A 2,180-nucleotide genomic window follows, 5' to 3' on the forward strand; every position below is an offset into this window, starting at 1 on the left:
GTAAGACAGCTGTGCCCCATTAAAATGTGTTATGGTTGCTGATTTCCTACAGCACATGGTCATCTCGCCAAATCTACAGCCAGTAATTAGCAAAGATGAAATGTTTAATTGTGCCTTAATTTTGATGAAATTTGTCTGTCAACCATCCTATAATCAGGCATTATGCTCACAAATCAACGTCAGCAGATTTAGGCAGGAAGGCATCCACTAACCTGACAGACATGTCTAGATGTCACTGCCCTGCTCACACTGCTGAGAGCCTCGGAAACAGGATGGTGTGTTAATTCTGATTAGAGTAATGAGAGGATATAACAGAGGGATTCATTTTACTATCGCAGATAATAGAGTGTTTGCTATTACCGGCCAGACAGGAGCCTATACAGTTTGATTATGTACTGTATGTGTTCATGCAAATATATGAAAGAGTGGTGATAATCAGTTTACTGTAGTGAAGGGAACAATGGGTGTCCCTGTGAAGAGATAACAAGATGAGAGCATGTGGGTGATCGTGTCAGAATCGCAGGACAACAGGAAGAGTGCTTTCTCTGACAGATGGATGACAGGAGTGCAGGAGTGGGAGAAGGTCAAGATGGGAAAGACACAAAGCCTTCCGACACTGAGAGTGAGTGATTTCTTTGGGTGTTGGAGTATTTAGTTTTGCCAAAGCAGGGTGCAGGCAGTCTGAGAAGGGCTGCCTTTGGGGGATACAGAGGCTCAAGATGCGATCATGGTGTGAACCATAAGCTAAGAGTATGAGTAAGGCTCAACGTGTTGGGTAATGATAATATAACAACTTATCGAAGGTTGAGCAAATGTTCAACTGCTAAGAGAAACAAAACCATCTTATTCTATTTCACGTGAATACAGTTGGAGCGATATTTTACTGAAAGCGTGAGTAAAGGACAGGAGCTATTTTGCATATTTATGATCAATATTGTCCCTGAGAGAGGCCACCTCCCCCCCTTGGGCATAATGGGTGATTATTGTCATCTCAGTGCAGCTAGTTATTCACCAACATGCACCGCATAAAACATATAATTACAAAGAGCCGCAACAGGAAATGAGATGTGGGGCAGGGCTCCAGGAGCAGGCCTTTCTAATCACAACGGCCAACTGTCACCCAATTTTTCCGCTCGTCTGCCACAGCTTTAAGCAGCAGTGTGGAAGGATTTCACTGCAAACTTTGGAGTGGATCTGCAGCGGTAGGGCATCCTGCATAACATGTGGCACCCATGATAATTACGGCAGAATTAACACACGCGGGTTTATGGCCCTTCTGCCGGCAGGAGACGGCTGCCAGATAGACACAGGCCTCGCGTTTGAGCAGCATACTTGCGTCCAGACGCCCACCCGTCTCTAATGCTTCTTACTATAACAACTGTTCTGGAGGAGAGAACCACTTTCAGCAGAGCTGCCTGTCACAAGCCCTCTTATCATCACAGCAAAGTCTGCATTCACTGGGAACAGCTCTTGGAAAATGGAAAAATGGAAACACAGAAAAACTAAATGAATATTGATGGTAGTCGACCTTTACTCCACCTGTTTTGATTGTTGTAAGCCCATTAAATGAACATTACCTTTAATTCTGAACCTTTTTATAACTAGGAGAAAATTGATTTTCATATTAGATGTTAGAGCTGCATTTGATACAGTGGATCACCGCGTTCTACCGAAGCTTAAACAAATTCATTGGCTTAGGGGGACTATGTGAGCCGAGTTTAAAGGGGACCTATTATGAAAAACACGTTTTTTCTTGCTTTAACATATATAAAGTGGTCTCCCCTCACCCTGACAACTCAGAGAAGGAGGAAAGCAACCAAATTCTGCAGGATCTGTATACCCCGCCCGGAGGATCCTTCCAGTGTCATGTGACTTCTACGAGCCGTTCAGAATCTGATTTCCATAGGTCGTCCTCCGCTGCTGAAACCACGCCCACAACTAACTCCGCCGACCGGAGCGTCCGCCATTGTTTGGAAGCGTATAAGTGTATCGTGTGGCTGTTTGAGCAACGAAGGTAAAAGTAGAATTTAGGTTTTGCATCGACACTTACCCTCATAAAAGGATCAGTGCCCACAGTACGGACCCGGCAACTGCACACGAGTCAGCGGTAAGGGACGTTATTTTCTTATGTTATTTATATTTGTTTACAAGTATGATGTTTGCATGGGCTAAGTATTTAG

General features: G+C 44.2%; 1 protein-coding gene across 1 annotated transcript in view; it reads right to left on the reverse strand.

The window, feature by feature from the left end:
- Positions 1-1,148: 1,148 nt before the first annotated feature.
- Positions 1,149-2,180, reverse strand: part of LOC133423390 (protein NLRC3-like) — a 10,967-nt gene continuing 9,935 nt past the window's right edge. Inside the window, exon 6 of the mRNA XM_061713571.1 lies at positions 1,149-1,212. Coding sequence (XP_061569555.1) covers positions 1,149-1,212 — 64 coding nt within the window. The remainder of the gene's footprint in view (positions 1,213-2,180) is intronic.

This window comes from Cololabis saira, chromosome 22 (genome assembly GCF_033807715.1).
Source record: "Cololabis saira isolate AMF1-May2022 chromosome 22, fColSai1.1, whole genome shotgun sequence".
Classification (NCBI taxonomy): Eukaryota; Metazoa; Chordata; class Actinopteri; order Beloniformes; family Belonidae; genus Cololabis; species Cololabis saira.